This window comes from Pseudophryne corroboree, chromosome 2 (genome assembly GCF_028390025.1).
Source record: "Pseudophryne corroboree isolate aPseCor3 chromosome 2, aPseCor3.hap2, whole genome shotgun sequence".
NCBI lineage: Eukaryota > Metazoa > Chordata > Amphibia > Anura > Myobatrachidae > Pseudophryne > Pseudophryne corroboree.
The window spans coordinates 503,340,308-503,367,260 of record NC_086445.1 but is presented as its reverse complement, the minus strand read 5'-3'; the positions used below and the strand labels follow the sequence as shown (position 1 = coordinate 503,367,260).

At 45.6% G+C, this 26,953-nt stretch overlaps 1 protein-coding gene across 7 annotated transcripts in view; it reads right to left on the bottom strand.

Annotated features, from left to right (window-relative positions):
• Positions 1-26,953, bottom strand: part of BCAS3 (BCAS3 microtubule associated cell migration factor) — a 2,144,796-nt gene that overhangs the window by 1,501,860 nt on the left and 615,983 nt on the right. For all 7 annotated transcript variants that reach the window (XM_063954016.1, XM_063954015.1, XM_063954017.1 and 4 more), the window contains exon 13: positions 19,327-19,420. In XM_063954016.1, coding sequence (XP_063810086.1) covers positions 19,327-19,420 — 94 coding nt within the window. The remainder of the gene's footprint in view (positions 1-19,326; positions 19,421-26,953) is intronic.

Below are 26,953 nucleotides of genomic sequence, written 5' to 3'. Positions count from 1 at the left end.
ACAGCATTCTATATCACTGGATCCTAAACCACACTAAAGGAAGAATGAACAGGTCTTATACTGTGACCTGCCACAAAAAGGAAAAAAATTTTTTGCTCTTTCTTACTTAAATATAAACATAACGGATAGTCAGCTACGCTGTTTTACCAATATGCATTACTGTTGCAGTTTGTGTATATGTGCAAATGGAGGCTATGGTTGCTGCTAGATTATTGAAGCTGGTAACAGGGGGCAGTTTTGTATTAAAGTTCTTGGCCCTGCTTCGTATTATGAAAATGCCCCTAAATGGCATTTATTTAGACACTCTTAATTCCAGCAAGCACTCAGCCATGTGGCTACTGACTGAATTGTGGGAACAATGGGGGTCATTGCTGTGGTGCGAACGGGGTGGAAATGTGCATGCGCGGCGCCCGCAATACGCACACGCAAGTCGTCGCCGGGCAACGTCCAGAAGAAAGTGTTCGCTAGCGCGATCGCAAGAAGATTGACAGCGGGGTGGCATTCCGGGGCGGATACTCACCGTTTTCCGGGCGTCGAGATCCAAACGCAGGCGTATCCAAGCGTTTGGAGGGCGGTTGTCTGACGTCAATTCCGGGACCTTCATCGCTGGATCCATCGCACAGGGTAAGTAACTGCAGGGCTAGTCTTGTTCTGCCCAAAACTTTTTTAGCATAGCAGGACTGCACAAGCGATTGCAGCCCTGCTATGCTAAAATACACTCCCCCATAGGCGGCATCTAGTTGATCACACGAGCAGCAAAAAGTTGCTATGTGCGATCAGCTCAGAATGACCCCCAATGTCCTGAAAATACACTACACAGCCAAAAGTATGGTATGTGCACATCCCCCTATTTAGCGTGTTTAGCAAATTCAGCTATACCCAGCGCTAACAGGTGTATATAATCAAGTATACAGCCATGCAATCTCTATAAGTAAACCATTAGCACCATAATGGGTCGTATTGAAGAGTTCATTGACTTTAAACAAGGCAATGCCATAGCATACATATGTGTCCTCATATATCTTTGCTGCAGTCATGCCAAACACCCCACTTGACACGCCAAGTCCCTTAAGAATCTTCTAGTATTGAGTGTTTTTTTGCCAAAAATGCATCTTAGTCACAATGCAATGCAACTAGGACGCACATGGAGACTGTTGATCAATTTGATATATGACTCTTATATAGCTGTGTGACTGAGTCTCTGAATCTGTATACGAAGTGCTACAATGTAGCAGCCGCAGCTTTTTTCCAATACAAGTTGCGTTCTGCTCCGTATACAGACTCAGTAACACACAATACAAAACTGTCATATATCAAATGAATCAGCACAGTCTCCTTGTGCATCCTACTCACATTCCATTGCAACTAAGATACATTTTCAGCAAAAAAATACACTTGAAGTCAGCAGAGTTGAACTGAACCAGGCTGCTTACTCATGCCAGGCATGTCGCGCTGCATGGCGTACTGAGACTGGATGTATGAGGACACCTCTGTACCAACTTTCCAACAAGTCAGTTTGTCAAATTGGTGCCTGACTAGAGCTTGCCTGGTCTGCTGATACTGTGGAGTAGAAATGTCTTTGAGTAACAACAGCTGAAGCACATAAAAATAATCAGGCCCCGATTACAACAGCCATTACTCACCAGTTACAAACTGCTTCTGAAACAAACAGCCACACAAAAACTGTTAACTTAGAGATTCATGGATTGAGGTCTCATGGCCGGGTACCTGCATACACATCTAAGATCACCATGCCAAACGTCAGATAGAGTTGTATAAAGGACACCGCCAATGGACCATGTACCATTTTCTGCAGTTCCAAATTATGCTTCACCATCTGGCAGTATCACAAATTTGAGTAAGGCCCTTTTTTGCTTCAGCATTACAATGACCGTGAAGAACAAAGTGATGGCCATTAAAAAAAAATTTTTTCGAGTACAGAGTGAAAGAGGAGGACTATCCGGACTTTAACCCTATCAAACACCTTTGGGATGAATTAAAATGCTGACTACGAGCCAGGCCTTATCACCCAACATCGGAGTCTCACTAATGAAATTACGGCTGAATGCATGTGTATCCCTGGAGCCATGTTTCAAAACCTATTAGAAAGTTTTCACAGAAGAATGGCGGTCATCATAGCAGGAAAGGGGAACAAAACCCATATTGATTCCCATGGTTTTGAAATAAGATTTTAAACAAGCACATACAGTATGGGTTTGATGTTCTGGGGTCCATGTACTTTTGTGCTTGTAGTGTACATACATGAATGCACCACTACAGATGAATGAAAAACTTCTATGATCCTTCCAGTTCTCACTTCATTAACTTCACTTCCAGGCAGTGCCGTTTCAAGCGGCGGACGAGCCGTGCGACTGCACGGGGCGCCCGCCGTGGCACATTTCACTGTCCCTAGACTGCTCCCCCTCTGCCCTGTCATAGTACTCCGCTTGGGGGGCTGAGTTTCACGGAATGACGTGTTTGCGTCGTGACGTCACGACACAACGCATCATTTTGCAAACTGTGCCCCCCCAGCGGAGTATCCATGGGGGATCAGGGGAAGTGGCAGGCCGTGGCTGGCTGTACACACCCCTGACAATGAGCATTAGCCCTGGCAACTAGCATTACACACCCTGGCAAATAGCATTACACCCCCCTGGCAACTAGCATAACCCCTGGCAACAAGCATTACACACCCCTGGCAGCAAGCACGACACCTGTCCCAGACCATGAATCCCCTGGCAACGAGCATGGATCCCAGACCATTTAGCGAGGCCTACCTAAATTTGTGTTATCTAAGGGGAGGGGGGGGGGGGGGGAGCGCATTTTTGAATGTCAGTGGGGTGGGGGGGGTTTCATTTTTAATTCTCGCAATGGGAGCCAAATAGTCTAGAAACAGCCTTGCTTCTAGACCTAATATTAAAGTTACCAATAATCACTAATATCAGGGGAAGTCCTGTGTTTTGTAGATTTTACCCTGAAAATGTGTTATTTTAAATGTGTAATTTTAATATTAAAAATCTGCACAGTATACTTCATGGTATTATTATTACTGTAGTAAATACAATTTTCTCACAGACATATTTTCATAACCTGTTTAGCATCATTGACAATGTGGTCATCTATGTTATAGTCTGTCACTGGCAAGCTGACTGGTTAAGCTGTTGTGAGAAGTAATAGTAGAATAATTGATGTGGGCACTGTGTATGTCAGAACTGGCTACCAACAAGGCTTTCCTTTAGTATCATAGTCAAGTAGTTTCAGGTAGTATCAAATAGTTATCATTATGCAGATAAAATAGCTGAAAAAGAAAATAAATAATAATAATTAAAAAAAAACAAAAAACTTTTCCACTAGACATCAAAGCCTATGAGAAAGTAAGTTACACAAAGGCACATGGCTATAGGTTTTTTTTCTATTTATTAAATGCTATTGCGGGTGGTGATTTGCGACAGTGACATGGGGAAGCTACTGCAGAGACTGTATCACTTGTTTAAGTACAATGGCGATATAGCCGCTGTTGTACGTTCACTATCACCAACTCAGGATGGTGGGATAAAGGAAAAAAATGCTTTTTTTTTGTTTTGTTTACTTATTAAAGAAAACTCTTTTTTTATGTTTACAAATTTTTCTTTCTTTCTTTACAGAATCTGCAGCTGTAAGCGCAAGTCTGAGCTTCCAGTACAGTGCACATGTGTGACCCAGCAAAGCCAGGTCATGCATGTGCATAGGGAACCTGGTGTGGCCTGCAGATCAGTACTGTTCTTCTTACCACTGTCAGACAGGACTTTTATCGTTAACTACATACAGAAACGATTTTCTTCTGTTGCACTAAGCAGTGATAGAAAGACGATTTTTTGTGGCACCTGTGTCCTAATAGCTGCTTTTTAAACCTTGATATCTATGGTTAATGCTGTAATACAGTATCAACATATACAGGAAAAACGTAAAATCAGGCCTGCAGTCTGGTGACAATGTCATATAAATCACTATAAAACTGATCATTTGCTTCTTTAGCTATCCTAAATCATTTATAGTGGAAGGGAATGCTACACGCAGCGCTGAGAGAAACATGAGGTTTACTTTTTTTTTTTTAAAAACATTTTTTAAGGAATTTAGGTATATTTTAGGCACGGCGTTTCAAGCTGCAGAAAGCCCATTTATGCAAAATCCCTACTTCCCAAGCAGTCCTGATAATAGCTCATGTACAGATGTATACGCGCTCAGCTTTGCCGCCTAGCGTCCTAGTAACGTCAAAGCTGGCACAGCTAATGTGCCCGTGTACTGTGATGCCAATGTGCGCATGCAAGTGCCACCAGAAGAAATACACTGGGCTGCGGCTAGTCACAACCCGGCATATTAAGTTGCACCTGCGGCACAGCATTATTTAGTATTTTTTAACAGTTTCTTATATAGTGCAGCAAATTCTGTTACACTTTACAATTGGAAACAGTGATAACATAAAACAAAACAATTGGAAACAACAGTGAAAAACCAAAACTACATATACGGCTATGCTGCGGGTACGATGAGCCTGGCTACATCTGTACCTGTGAGAACTATAAGAAAAATGTGGCAGAGGAAAATGGTAGAAATGTGTACTAATGTGTGCTATTAAAGTTTGAATAACACCAATTCAGTCTTTTAGCTCAGATACTGACCATGGACATTTAGTAAATATTGGACATGTGGAAAGATTACCTCCCTACTTTTCCAATTCTAGTGGGACAGTCCCACTATTCGGACTCTGTCCCGCTGTCCATCCGTGGGCGAAGGAGGGGAGGGGGGAAGGTTGGGAGAGCCATTGATCACTGCTGCTCTGCTTTGTAAAACAGCCGGTGGTTACTGAATACGCACGGCATCTACACAGTGCGGGGAGTGAGGTGGGGGCTGCCCAGCTGCCCGGGAAGCGCTGAGCAAGCCCCCAAAATGACGAAAATGGGGGTTGTGTGGTGAGGCCTAGCCCTTTCTCCTGAGGTCCACCCCCTTTTCAGCAGTGACAGATCCCACTTCTAAGACTACAAAAGTTGTGAGGTACTGTATGTACTTGGCATTGGTGTTTATTTGAACTAGGCAAGATGCTACATTATAGTTTGCAGATTACACGTCGGTATATGATACACTGGAAGTTGGACAATTTTAAGGTTATGAACTTGTTTTAGAAGCTGGAAATTTGAGTAGCAATGTCTGTCAATTAATATGACCTTTTTAATAGAAGCTGTATAATATTCTGGTATGTTTTTATTATGAATGTTGTCAAAGGAGTGGGTCATATTAAACAGCCGCATGGTATAAAACATTTTCCAAAGCACTTGCATCTATTTGGGAAAATTTTAAACCCCCACAACGACCATGGGTGGCGTTATCTTACGAATGACAATTCTGTAGCCTACCTATAGATTCTATTCTAAACTACCTGACTGCCAAGGAAAATTGTCAGACATTGCAAAGTCAGAACTAAATATAGCAGGTTAGAAAGTTACATTTCATATAACAGGGCTCGACAAATCCAAGGGGCTAGGAAGCCATGGCCCCTAGAGTTTGCTGCCTGGCTACCAGATTTTGGAGGGAGGAAGTAGAACCTCTTCAGCCCCAACTATGATTTCTGGAGGCGTGCCTGTATTGCGGCGGATATTTCTTGCACAGGAGTGCATGTGCTGAGTGTCTGTCCTGGCCGGCGCTGACTGCTGTGCCTGTCTGTCCCATCCTGGCCACAGGGTAGGAGGTATTGTTTGCCCGGGGGAGGCTGTGGAGTGGTTGGTAGCCCGTGGGGTTTAGCTGCTCATTAATGTGGCCGCGGGGGAGGGGTTGTTTGCGTTGGGGGAAGCTACACTGTAGCGTGGATGCAGAGGGCTGGTTTGCCAAGGGGTTACCCCTTTACTTGTGTGGGGGATGGTTTGCCTAGGGAGTGGTGGTGAGGGAACAGCTCAGAAATGTGGCGGGGGAGGGGGGGGGGGCGGTGCTCTGGCTCCTATATTTTCATCCTGGCTCCTAAATTTAAAAAAAAAAATTGTCAAGCCCTGTCATATAAAATAACTATCTGTCCCTGTTACAACAAATATTTAAAGCTTTATTAATGACTGTTTTAGCTGCTGGTTCACAGTTTGTGCATCTAGGCACCATGGGGTGCAGTGGGTTGGTGATCCAAGACCAAATCAAATTATTTATGGTCAAAGTGATAGACAAAACTAGTGCTAGTGATTACCACTCATAATTAATATGTGGACAATCAGAAGCACAACTGTACACCACCACATAACTGAACCTAAGGACATACCTCCCAATATGACCTATTTCTGGATGGACAAAATGCTCTGTTCCTGGGATTCACTCTTAATTTATGATTGCCATCACCTGTGTTTAACTAGTTAATTGATAAGAAATCTGTTTCAACACAGGCGATGGAAATCATAGATTAAGAGGGAAGTCCAGGCAGTGCCGTTTCTAGACAATATAACTCCCAGTGCAAACAGTAAAAATGTGACCCTGTGCCAAAAAGGGGAGTGGCCTCACCAACCACATCTGAATTAGCCCATTATGCACCACACCGTAACACCCCTTACACAATATGCACCACACCGTAATGCCCCTTACACAATATACACACCGTATTGCCCCTTACACAATATGCCACATACCATAATTCCCCTTACACATTATGCCACACACTGCAATGCCCCTTAAGCATTATGTCACACAGCATACTGCCCGTTACACATTATGCCACGTACTGCAATGCCCCTTATGCATTATGCTAGTAAACAAAATATGGTCTTTGGGTACATTTTACATTTCAGTGTCCATAAGAACACAGGCCCAGGATTCAGTAGCTTTGTACTGCTGATAACACAACTGTTAGTTTCCAGAAGGCAGGCTAAGTATTATTGGGGACAGGGAACATGGTTATGTCACCATACTGATTCCAGCAGAGGAGTGCATTATTCACAGCTAAATGACTCCTCATCCAGCACTACCTTGAAGAAGTGACCTTACTTCCAGTGATGTAGAACCACACTATAGCCAATACAGTACAGCCATCTTTATTTCATCATCCCCATACTCAGACTATAGAGGCGTCTCTACATAATAACGTAGAAGGACTCTGTAGAGACATACATATACAGCGCTGACCGGACTCCATCTCCCATAATCCCTGGGCACTGCGGGCTGCTCACAAGGATTCTGTGAGATATAGTTTTAACACCGCTTCCCACTCCCTCATACACTCTGCAGTACTGCACGGCCAGGAGAGGAGATGACTGCTGCCCCCCCCCCCCCCCCCCACCACCACCATCTCCACTCAGCCCTTCCCCTTAGCAAACCCATAGAGACACTGGCTGCAGGTGTCCCGGCCCTAGAAACGACCCTGAGTTCACGAACAAACAGGTGATAGTAATCATAAATTAAGAGAGAAGGTCAGACACAGAGCATTTTGTCCCTCCTGGGATGGGTCATGTTGTGAGGTATGTAAGGATGACAGGTAGGTACAATGTATTTAATTTTTTTTATTAATATATCAATAAAAAATTTTTATCCTAGGGGTACCATTAAAAAAACGCTGATACTCTAGGGCGCCACGATACAGGAAAGTTTGGGTACCACTGGTTTTAGCCATTTAAATATGCATAATGGATAAGTACACAAGCAATAAGAAATGTAATTGATACTCAAGATAAAATACAAGTGTCAGCTTTTTATCTGAATGCCAACTTGTCACATTGTTTGGGCAAATGAACCAATGTACTGTAGATTGTTTAACACAATAAAATAAAGTACTTAAACCTTTAAGACTTTAAAATTTAGTGAATAAAAATAGGGAAAACTCAGCTCAATACATTTTACTTATTTACCAAGAGGAATGACTGACAATGTAGATACTGGTTACTATATTTTCCATTGAAACGTTAGCAATTGTTTTATCTATTACATGCTATGCAACTGGGTTTTTCATACGTTAGATAGAAACTATTATTTTGACAAGTGTTTGTTTTTTTATAATACTGCATGCACTGGTTCTTTAGAAAAAGAATCTTACAATGTAAACTAAAAACAGTAAAAAAAAAAAAAGTTATAATGTTCAGAAAATTAGTCCTATTGTATATTAGGGCACAAATTGACACATTTAGACAATACAAAGCATATAGCAGAAAATTAATAAACTGTGAAAAATCTAAGAATGATATAATGAAATAAATAGTGACAACCTGCCAAAATATTTTCTTTATGCGATTTATTGGTTATATGTCTTCTATGGCACTGCTGGGTCAATGGAAAAATGGATAATGATCTGCAAATAAGTCGTGGTAAACATTTCACTGTAAAGTTTCCCAAATACTGCTGAAAGTTGTGACTATAGTTTAACAAGCAAAATAAATACCAATTAATTTTACAACGGCATTGCATAATGTAGACATACTTGGAAAATCATCACTGGCATAAGTTTAAACACATCTCCTCAATCTACCTTCAACATATAAACTGAGAACATTGAACTATTTAACAAATGCTGCCCCCTGGAGTTCAATCTCCAACACTGCAAGAATATATAAATAACATGACAAGAACTGAAACAAATAAAAGAGATCAGTTTTCTTTATTGCAGTAGTAAAGGAAATGGTAAAGTAGCCAAGAAGTATAACATAATTTTTCCAACAACGGAAAACAAATAATATTGTACTGCAGCAGGGGCAGATTAAGGGTCTGATTCAGAAATGAACGCAATGTTGATTTTTGTACACAAATGTCGCAGTGCGGATGTGCCATGATGGTCTTGAGACAGCGGTCGCAGTGAGGATTTATTTGCAAAGCGAATGACAGTAAGGGAGCGTTTGTGGGAGGTAATGAGAGAGTGGCGACGCAGACGTGTCACAACCGTTTATAGGGAATGTCACAGTTTGTAGTTGCGATCCCATACACAGTTATAAGGGCACTGGGGTCTTACTGCCAGCAGCTGTGCTGCATGACCATAGAGTTACTCGGATGATTGATGTTTGCCCAAAGTGCTTCCAATGCATGCAAGCAGCCGATCTGAGACGACGATTACGGGCAACTCTATAAAACTCCCGGTGTCTGTAATATTAGCATATTTGCACACAGCCGCTGAATACAAATTCACAGCTGCGAAAAGCATTTGTGTACATCTCTATAACAGCCCCTAAGAGAGGAGGGAGTCATTTGTTTCGGCTGAGAATATAGAATTCTGACTAGTACTGTATGTAAAAGAGCATTAACTTTATGTTTCAGGGAGGCGCAGGCGAACAAACATATGTACTATTGGTTGTAGCTCTTCTCTTGTGATATTGTTGTATTTCTGTGTATATCCCTTTTAGTAAATATTTGTTGCTGCGTTGGACCACAACATAACAGATACAACGCATTCCATTCTTGTTTGGGTATAGAAGTGTATTAACCAACACGTGTCGCTGTATAGTGCGCATAGCGTGTCGGCGTGTGTACGCTACGTGCATTCACAATGCAGGAGTTACAGTTTGCATTCAGCGGCCTGAACCATAGTGTTTTAAGGTATAGCATTTTCCCTGTAAGTTAAACGAACTTAACACTACCCTCAAATTTTGCAATGGGGCCTGACAGGCCACTGATTATCACTGAGTACATTTGTGTGTTTTATTTGAACCATGCATAAAGGCGGTTATGCAGATGTCCATAATACATTTCCACTCAAACTACTGTATACTTTTTTGATGTGGAACAGAGGTACAAGTAACAAAAGCACCTACAGTATTTCAAGACACACGTGCAGTTAATTCACATACTCTAGAATCTATGCCTTGTTTGGGATCAGACATTTACCTTTTCTTCAGAGGAATTTCAGCCATTTGTACCCCACAAGGCCATGATAAAAATGTTTTTTGTTTTTTTTTATGTTTAAACAATTGTAAATAAATGACATATTTTTTGTGCATGTCAAGTATGGAAACTAAAGACTGACCATACATTTTAGATATAGCAATGATGCTTCAGTTCATACATGAGATGCCCCTGTGTGATGTATATAATAAAAAAAATATATATAACAAAGGAGCAAATTTGTACCTTACAAAACCATGTTGTACTGTAGGTAGAGCAGATGTAAGATGTGCAGAGAGATTTAATACATAGTTGGGAGGGAGGTATCATTCATAACTATTGTTGGGAGGGAGGTATCCTATTTATTACTGTATTGTTGGGAGGGAGGTATTCTATTTATTACTGTATTGTTGGGAGGAAAGTATCCTATTTATTACTGTATTGTTGGGAGGGGTGTATCCCATTTATTACTGTATTGTTGGTAGGACGGTATCCCATTTATGACTGTATTGTTGGGAGGGAGGTATCCCATTTATTACTGTATTGTTGGGAGGGAGGTATCCCATTTATTATTGTATTGTTGGGAGGGAGGTATCCCATTTATTACTGTATTGTTGGGAGGGAGGTATCCCATTTATTACTGTATTGTTGGGAGGGAGGTATCCCATTTATTACTGTATTGTTGGGAGGGAGGTATCCCATTTATTACGGTATTGTTGGGAGGGAGGTATCCTATTTAATACTGTATTGTTGGGAGGGAGGTATCCTATTTATTACTGTATTGTTGGAAGGAAGGTATTATATTTATTACTTTATTGTTGGGAAGGAGGTATACCATTTATTACTGTATTGTTGGGAGAAAGGCAGAGGTGTATCTAGGGGTCCAAGCGCCCCTTGCAAAGTAAGGAACTGGCGCTCCCCCTCCCAATATATCTGAAATGAGGAAGGCAAAAAAAAGCGCGTGGCCACACATTAGTACCCCCAATTCAAATTACACCACATAGTAGTGCCCCTTACTCACATTAAACCGCTCAGTAGTGTCCATTATTCATGTTATGTCACATATACACATTACGCCACATAGCAGTACCCCTTATACAGATTACACCATACAGTAGTACCCCTCAGCCCTCCCTTCCCTGTGTGCCCCTGCAGCAGCCTCAGCTGTCCATTCCCCCTGTGACTCTGCAGTAGCCTGGCCCCAACCCCCTCCCCCCTTGCCTCTGCAGCAGCCATCCACCCACCGCCATCCCCTCCCCATGCCCTCTTGGTCCGGAGATTATCCCTGCAGGGAACAACTACTGTTACTGAAGCCGGTGAATGACCGGCGGCACTGCGCCGCCCTACAGTGAAGACACTAAATAAACTACAGCTCCCAGCAGCCCTTCCTGCTGGGAGGGAGCCGTAGTTTATTTAGAGTTTCTTCACTATAGTATGGCGCGGTGCCGCTGGACATACAACGGCTTCGGTAACAGTTGTTGTGGTCTGTAGGGCTAATCTCCGGACCAAGAGGGCACACAGGTACTGCGTGTACTATCTCATTCTACGCCCTGGCCGCGGGTGACACAGCCAGGTGGCGCCCCTTCTCTGCCACCGCCCCTGGCGAGTGCCATCCTGGCTAAGGGGTAGATACGACCCGGGAGGAAGGTATCCTATTTATTACTGTATTGTTGGGAGGGAGGTATCCTATTTATTACTGTATTGTTGGGAGGAAGGTATCCTATTACTGTATTGTTGGGTGGAAGGTATCCTATTACTGTATTGTTGGGAGGAAGGTATCCTATTACTGTATTGTTGGGAGGGAGGTATACTATTTATTACTGTATAGTTGGGAGGGAGGTATCCTATTTACACAGTGTAAAAGTAAAGGGGGTATACAAGGAGCGATTTTTGCTTAATTTCTAAACAATCTGACTAGACTGCTAAGAAAAGAAGTATACATCGCTCCATGTGTTTGGCCCATAGCGATAGCGATGCGCGGCCCTGCGCGTCGCTATCGCTGGTACTAGATTGGCCTGCATGCAATCTAGTCAGGTCGCTCACTTCCCCCTGTACTCCCCTCAGCATACAGTAGAGTATTTTCCTTTCATGCAAAACAAATACATTTATATACACACTTTGCATTGGAACATGCTACGTCCGCATGCAAAGTTGCTCCTTTTTTTCAACCTGTTTGGGAGAAAGTATGACAATATGGCTGCCATAAAAACAGTATTATTACAACTAAGAACATACACAGGAAAAGTAAGTACTGCATAATGCAATTCTAAATAAGCCATTATTTCAGAATGGAGAAGAATATGGGGAAAACGTTTATAATTTAAAGCATTTTAGAAGTTGTCATCTTATCGTAGCTCACTAATGTATGGTGGTTTTCACTAATTAATATCTCACTGTTTATTCATTAAGAGATGCAGTTAGCTGTTAACTGTACAGTCTGTTCAGTGACCACAAGACCGTTAATCACACAGGATGATCTGCACAATATCCAACGACAAATGTAGATGAGGCTTTCACTCAGAAATGGCCAATTAACGGCTTGAACTCACTCAGTTACTAAACTTTTGCATCTGATAAGTGAATTAATTCCTCCCTATGGTTTTCTGATCTTACAGAGTGTCTAGGTGCTAGTGACCCGTGACTCTTAAGCGAGTGGGAAAAGACTCACCTTCACAGCTTTACCAGTGAAGCATCCAGCAGCTATAGCAACACTTAAAACATGCTGTCAGCCATAAGCAACCTAATTATTTCATAACCTGTGACTAGAGTAGTCAATAGCTTGGGTGGGTGATTGAGGTGAGGATCATGTATCATATTAGGCAGATTTACAGGACTACATGTCTCTGATTGCTGTGTGTGGCCCCTTACCTGTCTGCTGCAGACCACTTATTTACTACCTTTCTACTATATGTCTCCAGTAATATTTAAAAAAATATCCCTTGCAATAGTTTATATAATACACAGTACAATGTAGCAAATAACAATGCAGCTGATGTTAGCAGGTCCCCTGCTCTATCCGCCTGTTGACGCATCAACGCCACACTTCCCAGTTACTACCGCTGTCAGCGGTCAACCTCCCGTCACAGTGGCCTGTCCTGTCTCTGTCGTGGGGGGCCCTCACCACCAGCTCCTACTGCGCATGATGGAGTAAGGATAGTTTTTTGTCGATAATTATTATCATCATATAAAATAAAACCAGATTATTGTTACAAAGCAATATAACCCCTAGTAACAATTAGCTTTCATCAGTCTGCTTTAATACTTTGTTAGTAAATAACCCTCTCACTCGCCATATGTCTATTACATTTTACAATAGGTATTGTCTCTCAAAATTAAAATATATCAGAATTGGAATCACAAAGTCACAATATCATAATGGAGCAACAGTACATATTAATTATGTCAATGATCCTATTGAATGAATATGTATAGAATGTGCAAATAACATGGATCAAATGTAAAGTAAAACGTGCAAAAATAAGATTTTACTTACCGATAAATCTATTTCTCGTAGTCCGTAGTGGATGCTGGGACTCCGTCAGGACCATAGGGATTAGCGGCTCCGCAGGAGACAGGGCACAAAAATAAAAGCTTTAGGACTAGGTGGTGTGCACTGGCTCCTCCCCCTATGACCCTCCTCCAAGCCTCAGTTAGGATACTGTGCCCGGACGAGCGTACACAATAAGGAAGGATTTTGAATCCCGGGTAAGACTCATACCAGCCACACCAATCACACCGTACAACCTGTGATCTGAACCCAGTTAACAGTATGACAAACGTAGGAGCCTCTGAACAGACGGCTCACAACAATAACAACCCGATTTTTTTGTAACAATAACTATGTACAAGTATTGCAGACAATCTGCACTTGGGATGGGCGCCCAGCATCCACTACGGACTACGAGAAATAGATTTATCGGTAAGTAAAATCTTATTTTCTCTGACGTCCTAGTGGATGCTGGGACTCCGTCAGGACCATGGGGATTATACCAAAGCTCCCAAACGGGCGGGAGAGTGTGGATGACTCTGCAGCACCGAATGAGAGAACTCCAGGTCCTCTTTAGCCAGGGTATCAAATTTGTAGAATTTTACAAACGTGTTCTCCCCCGACCACGTAGCTGCTCGGCAGAGTTGTAATGCCGAGACCCCTCGGGCAGCCGCCCAAGATGAGCCCACCTTCCTTGTGGAATGGGCCTTGATAGATTTAGGCTGTGGCAGGCCTGCCAAAGAATGTGCAAGTTGAATTGTGCTACAAATCCAACGAGCAATCGTCTGCTTAGAAGCAGGAGCACCCAGCTTGTTGGGTGCATACAGTATAAACAGCAAGTCAGATTTTCTGACTCCAGCCGTCCTTGAAATATATATTTTCAATGCCCTGACAACGTCCAGCAACTTGGAATCCTCCAAATCGCTAGTAGCCGCAGGCACCACAATAGGCTGGTTCAGGTGAAACGCTGAAACCACCTTAGGCAGAAACTGAGGACGCGTCCGCAGTTCTGCCCTGTCCGAATGGAAAATCAGATATGGGCTTTTATACGATAAAGCCGCCAATTCTGAGACTCTCCTGGCTGAAGCCAGGGCCAGTAGCATGGTTACTTTCCATGTAAGATATTTCAAATCCACCGATTTGAGTGGCTCAAACCAATGGGATTTGAGAAAATCCAAAACTACATTAAGATCCCACGGAGCCACTGGGGGCACAACCGGGGGCGGTATATGTAGTACTCCTTTTACAAAAGTCTGGACTTCAGGAACTGAAGCCAATTCTTTCTGGAAGAAAATCGACAGGGCCGAAATTTGAACCTTAATGGACCCTAATTTGAGGCCCATAGACAATCCTGTTTGCAGGAAATGTAGGAATCGACCCAGTTGAAATTCCTCCGTCGGGGCCTTCCTGGCCTCACACCACGCAACATATTTTCTCCAAATGCGGTGATAATGTTGTGCAGTCACCTCCTTCCTGGCTTTTACCAGGGTAGGGATGACCTCTTCCGGAATGCCTTTTTCCTTTAGAATTCGGCGTTCAACCGCCATGCCGTCAAACGCAGCCGCGGTAAGTCTTGGAATAGACACGGTCCCTGCTGAAGCAGGTCCCGTCTTAGAGGTAGAGGCCACGGATCTTCCGTGAGCATCTCCTGAAGTTCCGGGTACCAAGTTCTTCTTGGCCAATCCGGAGCCACGAGTATCGTTCTTACTCCCCTTTGCCGTATAATTCTCAGTACTTTTGGTATGAGAGGCAGAGGAGGAAACACATACACTGACTGGAACACCCACGGTGTTACCAGAGCGACCACAGCTATTGCCTGAGGGTCTCTTGACCTGGCGAAATACCTGTCCAGTTTTTTGTTGAGGCGGGACGCCATCATATCCACCTTTGGTTTTTCCCAACGGTTCACAATCATGTGGAAGACTTCTGGATGAAGTCCCCACTCTCCCGGGTGTAGATCGTGTCTGCTGAGGAAGTCCGCTTCCCAGTTGTCCACTCCCGGAATGAACACTGCTGACAGTGCTATCACATGATCTTCCGCCCAGCGAAGAATCCTTGCAGCTTCTGCCATTGCCCTCCTGCTTCTTGTGCCGCCCTGTCGGTTTACGTGGGCGACTGCCGTGATGTAGTCCGACTGGATCAACACCGGCTGACCCTGAAGCAGGGGTTTTGCCAGGCTTAGAGCATTGTAAATCGCTCTTAGCTCCAGTATATTTATGTGAAGAGACATCTCCAGGCTTGACCACACTCCCTGGAAGTTTCTTCCCTGTGTGACCGCTCCCCAGCCTCTCAGACTGGCATCCGTGGTCACCAGGACCCAGTCCTGTATGCCGAATCTGCGGCCCTCTAACAGATGAGCACTCTGCAACCACCACAGAAGAGACACCCTTGTCCGTGGAGACAAAGTTATCCGCTGATGCATCTGCAGATGCGATCCGGACCATTTGTCCAGCAGATCCCACTGAAAAGTTCGTGCGTGGAATCTGCCGAATGGAATCGCTTCGTAAGAAGCCACCATTTTTCCCAGGACTCTTGTGCATTGATGCACAGACACTTTTCCTGGTTTTAGGAGGTTCCTGACAAGTTCGGATAACTCCCTGGCTTTCTCCTCCGGAAGAAACACCTTTTTCTGAACCGTGTCCAGAATCATTCCCAGGAACAGCAGACGTGTCGTCGGGGTCAATTGAGATTTTGGAAAATTCAGAATCCACCCGTGCTGTTGCAGCACTACTTGGGTTAGTGCTACTACGTCCTCCAGCTGTTCTCTGGACCTTGCCCTTATCAGGAGATCGTCCAAGTAAGGGATAATTAATACGCCTTTTCTTCGCAGAAGAAACATCATTTCGGCTATTACCTTGGTAAAGACCCGAGGTGCCGTGGACAATCCAAACGGCAGCGTCTGAAACTGATAATGACAGTTTTGCACCACGAACCTGAGGTACCCTTGATGTGAAGGGCAAATTGGGACATGCAGGTAAGCATCCTTGATGTCCAGGGACACCATAAAGTCCCCTTCTTCCAGATTCGCTATCACTGCTCTGAGTGACTCCATCTTGAACTTGAATTTTTGTATGTACAGGTTCAAAGATTTCAGATTTAGAATAGGTCTTACCGAGCCGTCCGGCTTCGGTACCACAAATAGTGTGGAATAATACCCCTTTCCCTGTTGTAGGAGGGGTACCTTGACTATCACCTGCTGAGAATACAGCTTGTGAATGGCTTCCAATACCGTCGCCCTGTCTGAGGGAGACGTTGGCAGAGCAGACTTTAGGAACCGGCGAGGGGGAGACTTCTCGAATTCCAACCTGTAACCCTGAGATACTACCTGCAGGATCCAGGGGTCCACCTGTGAGTGAGCCCACTGTGCGCTGAAATTCTTGAGTCGACCCCCCACCGCCCCTGAGTCCGCTTGTAAAGCCCCAACGTCATGCTGAGGGCTTTGCAGAAGCCGGGGAGGGCTTCTGCTCCTGGGAGGGAGCTGCTTGGTGCACTCTCTTACCCTTTCCTTTGCCTCGGGGCAGATATGACTGTCCTTTTGCCCGCTTGTTCTTATAGGAACGAAAGGACTGCGGCTGAAAAGACGGTGTCTTTTTCTGTTGGGAGGGGACCTGAGGTAAAAAGGTGGATTTCCCGGCTGTTGCCGTGGCCACCAAATCCGATAGACCGACCCCAAATAATTCCTCCCCTTTATACGGCAATACTTCCATATGCCGTTTGGAATCCGCATCACCTGACCACTGTCGCGTCCATAAACTTCTTCTGGCAGATATGGACATCGCACTTACTCTCGATGCCAGAGTGCAAATATCCCTCTGAGCATCTCGCATATAAAGAAAAGCATCCTTTAATTGCTCTATAGTCAATAAAATACTGTCCCTATCCAGGGTATCAATATTTTCAGTCAGGGAATCCGACCAAACCACCCCAGCACTGCACATCCATGCTGAGGCGATGGCTGGTCGCAGTATAACACCAGTATGAGTGTATATACTTTTCAGGGTAGTTTCCAGCCTCCTATCAGCTGGATCCTTGAGGGCGGCCGTTTCAGGAGACGGTAACGCCACTTGTTTTGATAAGCGTGTGAGTGCCTTATCCACCCTAGGGGGTGTTTCCCAGCGCGCCCTAACCTCTGGCGGGAAAGGATATAATGCCAATAACTTCTTTGAAATTAGCAGTTTTCTATCGGGGTTAACCCACGCTTCATCACACACTTCATTCAATTCCTCTGATTCAGGAAAAACTACAGGTAGTTTTTTCAGACCCCACATAATACCCCTTTTTGTGGTACTTGCAGTATCAGAGATATGCAAAGCCTCCTTCATTGCCGTGATCATATAACGTGTGGCCCTACTGGAAAATACGTTTGTTTCTTCACCGTCGACACTAGATTCGGTATCCGTGTCTGGGTCTGTGTCGACCGACTGAGGTAAAGGGCGTTTTACAGCCCCTGACGGTGTCTGAGACGCCTGGACAGGTACTAACTGGTTTGCCGGCCGTCTCATGTCGTCAACTGATTTTTGTAACGTGCTGACATTATCACGTAATTCCATAAACAAAGCCATCCATTCCGGTGTCGACTCCCTAGGGGGTGACATCACCATTACCGGCAATTGCTCCGCCTCCACACCAACATCGTCCTCATACATGTCGACACACACGTACCGACACACAGCAGACACACAGGGAATGCTCTTATCGAAGACAGGACCCCACTAGCCCTTTGGGGAGACAGAGGGAGAGTTTGCCAGCACACACCCAAGCGCTATAAATATATAGGAACAACCCTACAGAAGTGTTGTTTCCTTTATAGCAGCTTAATATATCAATATCGCCAAAAAAGTGCCCCCCCTCTCTGTTTTTTTTACCCTGTTTCTGTAGTGCAGTGCAGGGGAGAGTCCTGGGAGCCTTCCTCGCAGCGGAGCTGTGCAGGAAAATGGCGCTGTGTGCTGAGGAGATAGGCCCCGCCCCCTATTTCGGCGGGCTCTTCTCCCGGTGTTTGTGAGACCTGGCAGGGGTTAAATACATCCATATAGCCCCAGGGGCTATATGTGATGTATTTTTAGCCAGAACAAGGTATTATCATTGCTGCCCAGGGCGCCCCCCCCAGCGCCCTGCACCCTCAGTGACCGCTGGTGTGAAGTGTGCTGACAACAATGGCGCACAGCTGCAGTGCTGTGCGCTACCTCATGAAGACTGAAAAGTCTTCTGCCGCCGGTTTCTGGACCTCTTCACTTTTCGGCATCTGCAAGGGGGTCGGCGGCGCGGCTCCGGGACCGGACTCCATGGCTGGGCCTGTGTTCGATCCCTCTGGAGCTAATGGTGTCCAGTAGCCTAAGAAGCCAATCCATCCTGCACGCAGGTGAGTTCACTTCTTCTCCCCTAAGTCCCTCGTTGCAGTGAGCCTGTTGCCAGCAGGACTCACTGAAAATAAAAAACCTAATAACTTTTTCTAAGCAGCTCTTTAGGAGAGCCACCTAGATTGCACCCTGCTCGGACGGGCACAAAAACCTAACTGGGGCTTGGAGGAGGGTCATAGGGGGAGGAGCCAGTGCACACCACCTAGTCCTAAAGCTTTTATTTTTGTGCCCCGTCTCCTGCGGAGCCGCTAATCCCCATGGTCCTGACGGAGTCCCAGCATCCACTAGGACGTCAGAGAAAAGGGCAATTATCAATGTGTTTTAATTCACAATAATAACACAATACATATTTACTTTCACTAGCCTGTTATAATAAAATCAGACTTGCTGTCAGTTGTTTAATAATAACTGTGTACAGTGGTTAGCATTGCCGCACAGCGCTGGAGGAGCTATGGGTACTATCTGTGGAGTTTATGTGAGCTACCTCCCATGGACCCTAATGCTTCTGAGATAATTTAGACTGTAATCTCCAATCTGGTAGTTACTGGAGTGGATGATCAAATACCATCTGTAAAGTTCTGCATAATATGGTAGCACTATATAAATTATATATAGCACAGCAACATAATACTATAGCACAGCAACATAAAAGCAGAAAATGTGTTTCCAAACTCTTACCACTAGGATTAAATGCCATACAGCAGATTGGCTTTTCATGTGCAGGAAAATGAGCTACAATGCCTTCACTATCAGAATCTTCATTGACGAGAACCTGGGCAAAGAGAAAACATACATTATATAGTAACCCGAATGCTATTCAGCCAACCTAAAAAAAAAAACACAAATGTGCAATCACCTGCTGTCTCCAAAAATATTTATTAAAAAATATCTTGCTATTATAGTGGCAAATCACATGGAAGCACGTGAATTCAGGATTTAATCATTTGAGTTTATTCTGTAAAATGGCACAGTAAGCTAACACATAAAAAATATTCCCATTTTGGAATTGTGAAGAAATTGCAGGTACAATGTAATAAGATTATCTCCACAGAGCATAGTTGCCTACTCTCCCTCATTCTGCAGGAGATTCCCTGGAATAGTAGCAATCTCCCTGACTCCCTGAATTGACCAGCAATCTCCCTGACTGAACCTTATCCCCATTATGCAACTGTTACATTATTTGGGGGGAAAAATAAATCAGAGATATATACATTCAAATGGGATCATCAGTGTTATTTCTCTGCATTGGTTATAAGGCACAATGGGGCAGATGTATTAACCTGGAGTAGGCATAAGGAAGTGATAAACTAGTGATATGTGCAAGGTGATAAAGGCACCAGCCAATCAGATCCTAACTGTTAATTTACATATTGGAGCTGATTGGCTGGTGCCTTTATCACCTTGCACATATTACTGGTTTATCACTTCCTTATGCCATCTCCAGGTTAATACATCTGCCCCAATGATCCCTATAGTTACAGTACATGCATTTTAAATAAGATTTCCCATGGCCACTTACAGTATATGGAACCTCTTGTATAACAGGGTGGTATTCATGTGACCGGCGGTCAGCTGACCGACAGTCACATGACCTCCTCCACCATCCCGACGGATCACTATCCCGATGGTCGGCATGCCGACCAACAGGGACTATTTCCACTCGTGGGTGTCCACGACACCCATTGAGTGGGAATAGAACCCGTGGCGACACCGAGCCCGCAGCGTGGCGAGCGTAGCGAGCCCGCAAGGGGCTTGCTGCACTCGCTCCTCCCCGCCGGGATCCCGGTGTCGGTAAGCTGACTGGCAGTCTCCTGACCGCCGGTCAGCCGTACTACACCCATATAATAAGAATTTACTCACCGGTAATTCTATTTCTCGTAGTCCGTAGTGGATGCTGGGCACTCCGTAAGGACCATGGGGAATAGCGGGCTCCGAAGGAGGCTGGGCACTCTAGAAAGATTTAGGACTACCTGGTGTGCACTGGCTCCTCCCACTATGACCCTCCTCCAAGCCTCAGTTAGGACACCGTGCCCGGACGAGCAGACATAATAAGGAAGGATTTAGAATCCCGGGTAAGACTCTTACCAGCCACACAAATCACACCGTACAACTCGTGATACTATATCCAGTTTGACAGTATGAAAACAACTGAGCCTCTCAACAGATGGCTCAACAATAACCCTTTAGTTAACAATAACTATTTACAAGTATTGCAGACAATCCGCACTTGGGATGGGCGCCCAGCATCCACTACGGACTACGAGAAATAGAATTACCGGTGAGTAAATTCTTATTTTCTCTAACGTCCTAGTGGATGCTGGGAACTCCGTAAGGACCATGGGGATTATACCAAAGCTCCCAAACGGGCGGGAGAGTGCGGATGACTCTGTAGCACCGAATGAGAGAACTCCAGGTCCTCCTCAGCCAGGGTATCAAATTTGTAGAATTTTGCAAACGTGTTTGCCCCTGACCAAGTAGCTGCTCGGCAAAGTTGTAAAGCCGAGACCCCTCGGGCAGCCGCCCAAGATGAGCCCACCTTCCTTGTGGAATGGGCATTTACAGATTTTGGCTGTGGCATGCCTGCCACAGAATGTGCAAGCTGAATTGTACTACAAATCCAGCGAGCAATAGACTGCTTAGAAGCAGGAGCACCCAGCTTGTTGGGTGCATACAGGATAAACAGCGAGTCAGATTTTCTGACTCCAGCCGTCCTGGAAACATATATTTTCAGGGCCCTGACAACGTCTAGCAACTTGGAGTCCTCCAAATCCTTAGTAGCCGCAGGCACCACAATAGGCTGGTTCAGGTGAAACGCTGACACCACCTTAGGGAGAAACTGGGGACGAGTCCTCAATTCTGCCCTATCCATATGGAAAATCAGATAAGGGCTTTTACATGATAAACCCGCCAATTCTGACACTCGCCTGGCTGAAGCCAGGGCCAATAACATGACCACTTTCCACGTGAGATATTTCAGATCCACGGTTTTTAGTGGCTCAAACCAATGTGATTTTAAGAAACTCAACATCACGTTGAGATCCCAAGGTGCCACAGGAGGCACAAATGGGGGCTGAATATGCAGCACTCCTTTCACAAATGTCTGAACTTCAGGTACTGAAGCTAGTTCTTTTTGAAAGAAAATCGACAGAGCCGAGATCTGTACTTTAATGGAGCCTAGTTTTAGGCCCATATTCACCCCTGCTTGCAGGAAATGCAGAAATCGACCTAGTTGAAATTCCTCTGTTGGGGCCTTTTTGGCCTCGCACCATGCAACATATTTCCGCCATATGCGGTGATAATGCTTTGCTGTAACATCTTTCCTGGCCTTAATAAGCGTAGAAATGACTTCTTCCGGAATACCCTTTTCCTTTAGGATCCGGTGTTCAACCGCCATGCCGTCAAACGCAGCCGCGGTAAGTCTTGGAACAGACAGGGCCCCTGTTGTAGCAGGTCCTGTCTGAGCGGTAGAGGCCACGGGTCCTCTGAGAGCATCTCTTGAAGTTCCGGGTACCACGCTCGTCTTGGCCAATCCGGAACCACGAGAATGGTGTTTACTCCTCGCTTTCTTATTATTCTCAATACCTTTGGTATGAGAGGCAGAGGAGGGAACACATAAACCGACTGGTACACCCACGGTGTCACTAGAGCGTCCACAGCTATCGCCTGAGGGTCCCTTGACCTGGCGCAATATCTTTTTAACTTTTTGTTGAGGCGGGACGCCATCATGTCCACCTGTGGTTTTTCTCAACGGTTTACCAGCATCTGGAAGACTTCTGGATGAAGACCCCACTCTCCCGGGTGGAGGTCGTGTCTGCTGAGGAAGTCTGCTTCCCAGTTGTCCACTCCCGGAATGAACACTGCTGACAGTGCTAGTACATGATTCTCCGCCCATCGGAGAATTCTTGTGGCTTCCGCCATCGCCATCCTGCTTCTTGTGCCGCCCTGTCGATTTACATGGGCGACTGCCGTGATGTTGTCTGACTGGATCAGCACCGGCTGGTGTAGGAGCAGGGATTTTGCTTGACTTAGGGCATTGTAGATGGCCCTTAGTTCCAGAATATTTATGTGAAGGGAAGTCTCCTGACTCGACCATAGTCCTTGGAAGTTTCTTCCCTGTGTGACTGCCCCCCAGCCTCGAAGGCTGGCATCCGTGGTCACCAGGACCCAGTCCTGTATGCCGAACCTGCGGCCCTCTAGAAGATGGGCACTCTGCAGCCACCACAGTAGCGACACCCTGGTTCTTGGAGACAGGGTTATCAAGCGATGCATCTGAAGATGCGATCCGGACCACTGGTCCAACAGGTCCCACTGAAAGATTCTGGCATGGAACCTGCCGAAGGGAATTGCTTCGTAAGAAGCCACCATCTTTTCCAGGACCCGCATGCAGCGATGCACTGATACCTGTTTTGGTTTCAGGAGGTCTCTGACTAGAGATGACAACTCCCTGGCTTTCTCCTCCGGGAGAAACACTTTTTTCTGGACTGTATCCAGAATCATACCCAGGAACAGTAGCCGTGTCGTCGGAACCAGCTGTGACTTTGGGATATTCAGAATCCAGCTGTGCTTGTGCAGCACTTCCTGGGTTAGTGCTACTCCCACCAACAACTGTTCCTTGGACCTCGCTTTTATTAGGAGATCGTCCAAGTACGGGATAATTAAAACTCCCTTTCTTCGAAGGAGTATCATCATTTCCGCCATAACCTTGGTAAATACCCTCGTTGCCGTGGACAGTCCAAACGGCAGCGTCTGGAATTGGTAATGGCAATCCTGTACCACAAATCTGAGGTACTCCTGGTGAGGATGGTAAATGGGGACATGCAAGTAAGCATCCTTGATGTCCAGGGATACCATGTAATCCCCCTCGTCCAGGCTTGCAATAACCGCCCTGAGCGATTCCATCTTGAACTTGAATTTCTTTATGTATGTGTTCAAGGATTTCAAATTTAGAATGGGTCTCACCGAACCGTCCGGTTTCGGTACCACAAATAGTGTGGAATAATAACCCCGGCCTTGTTGAAGTAGGGGTACCTTGATTATCACCTGCTGAGAATACAGCTTGTGAATTGCCGTTAGCACCGCCTCCCTGTCTGAGGGAGCAATTGGCAAGGCAGATTTTAGGAACCGGTGGGGTGGGGACGCCTCGAATTCCAGCTTGTACCCCTGAGATACTATTTGCAGGATCCAGGGATCCACCTGTGAGCGAACCCACTGATCGCTGAAATTTTTGAGGCGACCCCCCACCGTACCTGGCTCCGCCTGTGGAGCCCCACCGTCATGCGGCGGACTTGGAAGAAGAAGGGGGGAGGACTTTTGCTCCTGGGAACCTGCTGTTTGTTGCAGCCTTTTTCCCCTACCTCTGCCTCTGGACAGAAAAGACCCGCCTTTTCCACGCCTGTTTTTCTGGGTCCGAAAGGACTGAACCTGATAAAACGGTGCCTTTTTAGGCTGTGAGGGGACATGGGGTAAAAATGCTGACTTCCCAGACGTTGCTGTGGAAACTAGGTCCGAGAGACCATCCCCAAATAATTCCTCACCCTTATATGGCAACACTTCCATGTGCTTTTTAGAATCTGCATCTCCTGTCCACTGGCGAGTCCATAAGCCTCTCCTAGCAGAAATGGACAATGCACTTACTTTAGATGCCAGTCGGCAGATTTCCCTCTGTGCATCTCTCATATATAAGACTGAGTCTTTTATATGGTCTATGGTTAACAGGATCGTGTCTCTGTCTAATGTGTCAATATTTTCTGACAGTTTATCTGACCAAGCAGCGGCAGCACTGCACATCCAAGCTGACGCAATAGCTGGCCTAAGTATAATGCCTGTGTGTGTATATACAGACTTCAGGATCGCCTCCTGCTTTCTATCAGCAGGTTCCTTGAGGGCGGCCGTATCCGGAGACGGTAGTGCCACCTTTTTAGACAAACGTGTGAGCGCTTTATCCACTCTAGGGGGTGTTTCCCAACGTGACCTATCCTCTGGCGGGAAAAGGAACGCCATTAGTACCTTCTTAGGAATTACCAATTTTTTATCAGGGAAAGCCCACGCTTCTTCACACACTTCATTTAATTCATCTTATGGGGGAAAAACTACGGGTAGTTTTTTCTCTCCAAACATAATACCCTTTTTAGTGGTACCAGTATTTATATCAGAAATGTTTAACACCTCTTTCATTGCCTCAATCATACAGTGAATGGCCTTAGTGGGCATCAGGTTTGACTCATCGTCGTCGACACTGGTGTCAGTATCAGTGTCGACATCTGGGTCTGCTTGAGGTAGCGGGCGTTTTAGAGCCCCTGACGACCCATGCGACGCCTGGGCAGGCACAAGCTGAGAAGTCGGCTGTCCCACATTTGGCATGTCGTCGATTTTCTTATATAAGGAGTCTATACGTGCACTCATTACTTTCCATAAGCCCATCCACTCAGGTGTCTGCCCCGCATGGGGTGACATCCCTTCTAAAGGCATCTGCTCCGCCTCCACATCATTATCCTCATCAAACATGTCGACACAGCCGTACCGACACACCGCACACACACAAGGAATGCTCAGAATGAGGACAGGACCCACAAAAGCCCTTTGGGGGGACAGAGTGAGAGTATGCCAGCACACACCAGAGCGCTATATAATGCAGGGACTAACTGAGTTATGTCCCCTATAGCTGCTTTTTATATTATATATGTATTGCGCCCAAATTTAGTGCCCCCCCTCTCTGTTTTTACCCTGTTCTGAAGTGTAGACTGCAGGGGAGAGCCAGGGAGCTTCCTTCCAGCGGATCTGTGAAGGAGAAATGGCGCCAGTGTGTCTGAGGGAGATAGCTCCGCCCCTTTTCCGCGGCCTATTCTCCCGCTTTTTTCTGGATTCTGGCAGGGGAATTTACCACATATATAGCCTCTAGGACTATATATTGTGGTATTTTTGCCAGCCAAGGTGTTTTTATTGCAGCTCAGGGCGCCCCCCCCCCCCCCCCCCAGCGCCCTGCACCCTCAGTGACCGGAGTGTGAAGTGTGCATGAGGAGCAATGGCGCACAGCTGCAGTGCTGTGCGCTACCTTGGTAAAGACTGATGTCTTCTGCCGCCGTTTTTCCGGACCTCTTCTTGCTTCTGGCTCTGTAAGGGGGACGGCGGCGCGGCTCCGGGACCGAACACCAAGGACTGGGCCTGCGGTCGATCCCTCTGGAGCTAATGGTGTCCAGTAGCCTAAGAAGCCCAATCCGGCTGCAAGCAGGCGAGTTCGCTTCTTCTCCCCTTAGTCCCTCGCTGCAGTGAGCCTGTTGCCAGCAGGTCTCACTGAAAATAAAAAACCTAAAACTATACTTTCTTTCTAAGGGCTCAGGAGAGCCCCTAGTGTGCATCCAACCTCGGCCGGGCACGAAATCTAACTGAGGCTTGGAGGAGGGTCATAGTGGGAGGAGCCAGTGCACACCAGGTAGTCCTAAATCTTTCTAGAGTGCCCAGCCTCCTTCGGAGCCCGCTATTCCCCATGGTCCTTACGGAGTTCCCAGTATCCACTAGGACGTTAGAGAAAACATAATACACTAACAAATCCTGCAAAATATCAGGGTATTTTCTTCAACAAGTAGATCTTACTAACTTACTACTAATTTTCATGACCCGCCTCTCGGATGTAGCAGTACATGTACGCGCTGATAGGTGTTACTTTCACACTCTCCCTGAAATGCTTTTTCAAAAGTAGGCAAGTATGCCACAGAGTGCTCTTAAGAAATACTGCTGTCCAGCAATTAATAGGGCAAAATAAACTTGTTATTTTTGTGGTTTTTTTCTTGTGTTTTTACATGGGAGCAATTGCCAGAGCAACAAAACATCACTAGGGACCTGATTCAGACAGGGCTGGACGCGGTGCACATCGCTGCTCGATGCGTAAAAATGCTAATGCAGCAGGAGATATCTGTAGGAAAAAGACGCCTTCTGCCAGTATCTGCGATCGGAGTGCTGTTTTCCAAAGATGCAGCATCGTATCAGCATCGCTCATCTGAGTGCGCCAATGTGCATTGTTGCACTTGCTCAGAATGACCAGTAGAACTGCTCAGCTGGGGAATGGAAATCTGCATTGGAAGAAACAAACTCTGGCCTCAGCACTCCCAGAAATGTGACGCTTCAACTTTTCGAAACGCTCTTCCCACCCCCAAACGCACACAGCCAGTCAATCAAGCTGTGACCTAGGGTGCACTACGTATGATAATGCAGGACCTGTTCTGCACACGTGCAGTCCACCCATCATCAGAGATGTATGCAAACCATTGATTATAGTAAGACAATTAGTACCCTTCTCAAATTTTTGGCT